The following is a 1,912-nucleotide window of genomic DNA, read 5'->3' as shown; positions in this document are numbered from 1 at the left end:
AAGGTCATTAGGAAAACTTTGGACTCTCCAAGGGCCCTGTTAATTAGAGGTAGATTAAAAACTGACCAATGAGGAGAGGCTTGGGATATCACCTAGGGCCTAGAGACATGTAGGTGTGCCATGGCTTGTTTCCTCTTTGTGGTGGTTTGTTGAGGTCAAACCCACCAATTTCAGGGCTAGGATGGTTTCTTTTATGCACAAAAGAGGTTTTATTTGACCATCTGGTAGACCCGCATTGGTCATCACTTTTCAAACAAAACATGAGCCAAAAGTGTGAAAGCATTGGGACGTTAAAGTTTAAAGGAGGGAAGAGAGAGGAGTTTTCAAAATAAGCCTTTATGAATAAAAGCCACACGAATATCTCTTTCCAAATTTAATCGAGCCAGCTCAATTTGGCCACATGCTATAAGCCAATTGGCAAGCCAATTTATCATGCACGGATGGCGCCAGAAACTTGGGCCGTGGGCTGGAAAGTCCGCGAGCAGCATTCACTACAGGACAGTTTCGCGTTGGCTCCAGCTCTTTCTTGGCTCCAGCATTCACTGCAGGACAGATTCGCGCCGGCTCCAGCTCTTTATGGGTCCAATGGGCGCTGGCCACATGGCGAACTGCCCCACCATGACGCTCCCATAGCCACGCGCCATAGTTAAAGCGTCGCTTGTTCGCCGACTCGGTCTGTTACAAATTGGTTTTTTCAAAAATTACAATCATGATATACAATTCAAAGGCTTTTTCTAAAGTCCTTTTACATTGAGATTTGCACAAAAAAAACTCACTTTGACCAATGGCATGCCTCTTATTGGTTTTCCTAAAATGCTCATAATTTTGAGGACGTTTTTTTTAGAATTGCAAAAGACAAAACTCTATGTTTGAGTTTTCAAAAGTTTTAAGTCAAGTTTGGCTAGTCAAAGTTCATGCAATTATGAGATCCCAAAACCACCATAGAGCCTACTAGTGGGTTAGGATGTCTCCTAAAGTACCAACAACTTAGGATTTAATCCCTTGAAATTAGGGATTCTTACAAGGCCCATGGGAAGTCCAAAATTTTCCTAATGTAAATGCAGCCACCATAAAGGATAATTATCCCTTGCCGATCACCGAACATGTACTTGAGAGGGTGGCAGGGAAACGGGCTTATTCCTTTCTTTATGGGTTTTCAAGATATAACCAATTGGCAATTGCAATAGAGAATCAACACAAAACAGTGTTTGCCACAGAATGGGGAATCTATGCTTATAGAGTTATGCCTTTCGGCTTAACTAATGCCCGAGCTACCTTTCAAAGGTTAATGATGCATGCGTTCAAAGAATACCTGAGAATATTCTTAGAAATATATATGGATGATCTTTGTGTACACTCTCTTCTACGAGAGGAACATATTGACCATTTACAAAAGGTATTTGAGAATTGCAGAACATATCGAATCTATCTTAACCCGGAAAAGTGCATTTTTATGGTTAGGCAAGGCCGCATCTTAGGACACATTGTCTCAAGAAATGGCATAACTACTGACCTAGACAAAATCAAAGTCATAGTAGACTTGCCCAGGCCTACTAATGCAAAACAAGTGCAATCCTTCATGGGACACTGCGGATATTATCGAAGATTCATATATATGTATGCAGTCATCGCACAACCTCTGTATCGTTTGTTAGTCATTTTCGACTGGACTGAGGAGTGTGAAACTTCATTCCAAAAGCTGAAGGAAAACCTTGTATCATCACCTGTACTTAAAGCACCAGATTGGGAAAAGATATTACATGTTCACATTGATGCTTCTGCATATGCAATTGGGAGTATTCTGGCTCAACCTGGAGATGAAACAATGGATTTCCCAGTTTGTTATGCAAGCCGACAGTTAAATAGTGCAGAAAAGAACTACACAACCACCGAAAGAGAGGGGTTAGAAATG

The 1,912-nt window shown here is 41.3% G+C and overlaps 1 protein-coding gene across 1 annotated transcript; it reads right to left on the bottom strand.

The window, feature by feature from the left end:
- Positions 1 to 387: 387 nt before the first annotated feature.
- Positions 388 to 791, bottom strand: LOC147430588 (uncharacterized). Its single transcript, XM_086494402.1, has 2 exons — positions 777 to 791; positions 388 to 675 (listed from the first exon to the last, which is right to left on the bottom strand). The coding sequence occupies exons 1-2, from the start codon at positions 789 to 791 to the stop codon at positions 388 to 390; spliced, it is 303 nt and encodes a 100-aa protein (XP_086350528.1).
- Positions 792 to 1,912: the final 1,121 nt, after the last annotated feature.

This window comes from Adiantum capillus-veneris, chromosome 21 (genome assembly GCF_014529385.1).
Source record: "Adiantum capillus-veneris isolate H3 chromosome 21, ASM1452938v2, whole genome shotgun sequence".
NCBI lineage: Eukaryota > Viridiplantae > Streptophyta > Polypodiopsida > Polypodiales > Pteridaceae > Adiantum > Adiantum capillus-veneris.
The sequence above is the reverse complement of the archived record's forward strand: the minus strand, read 5'-3'. Positions and strand labels throughout refer to the sequence as shown.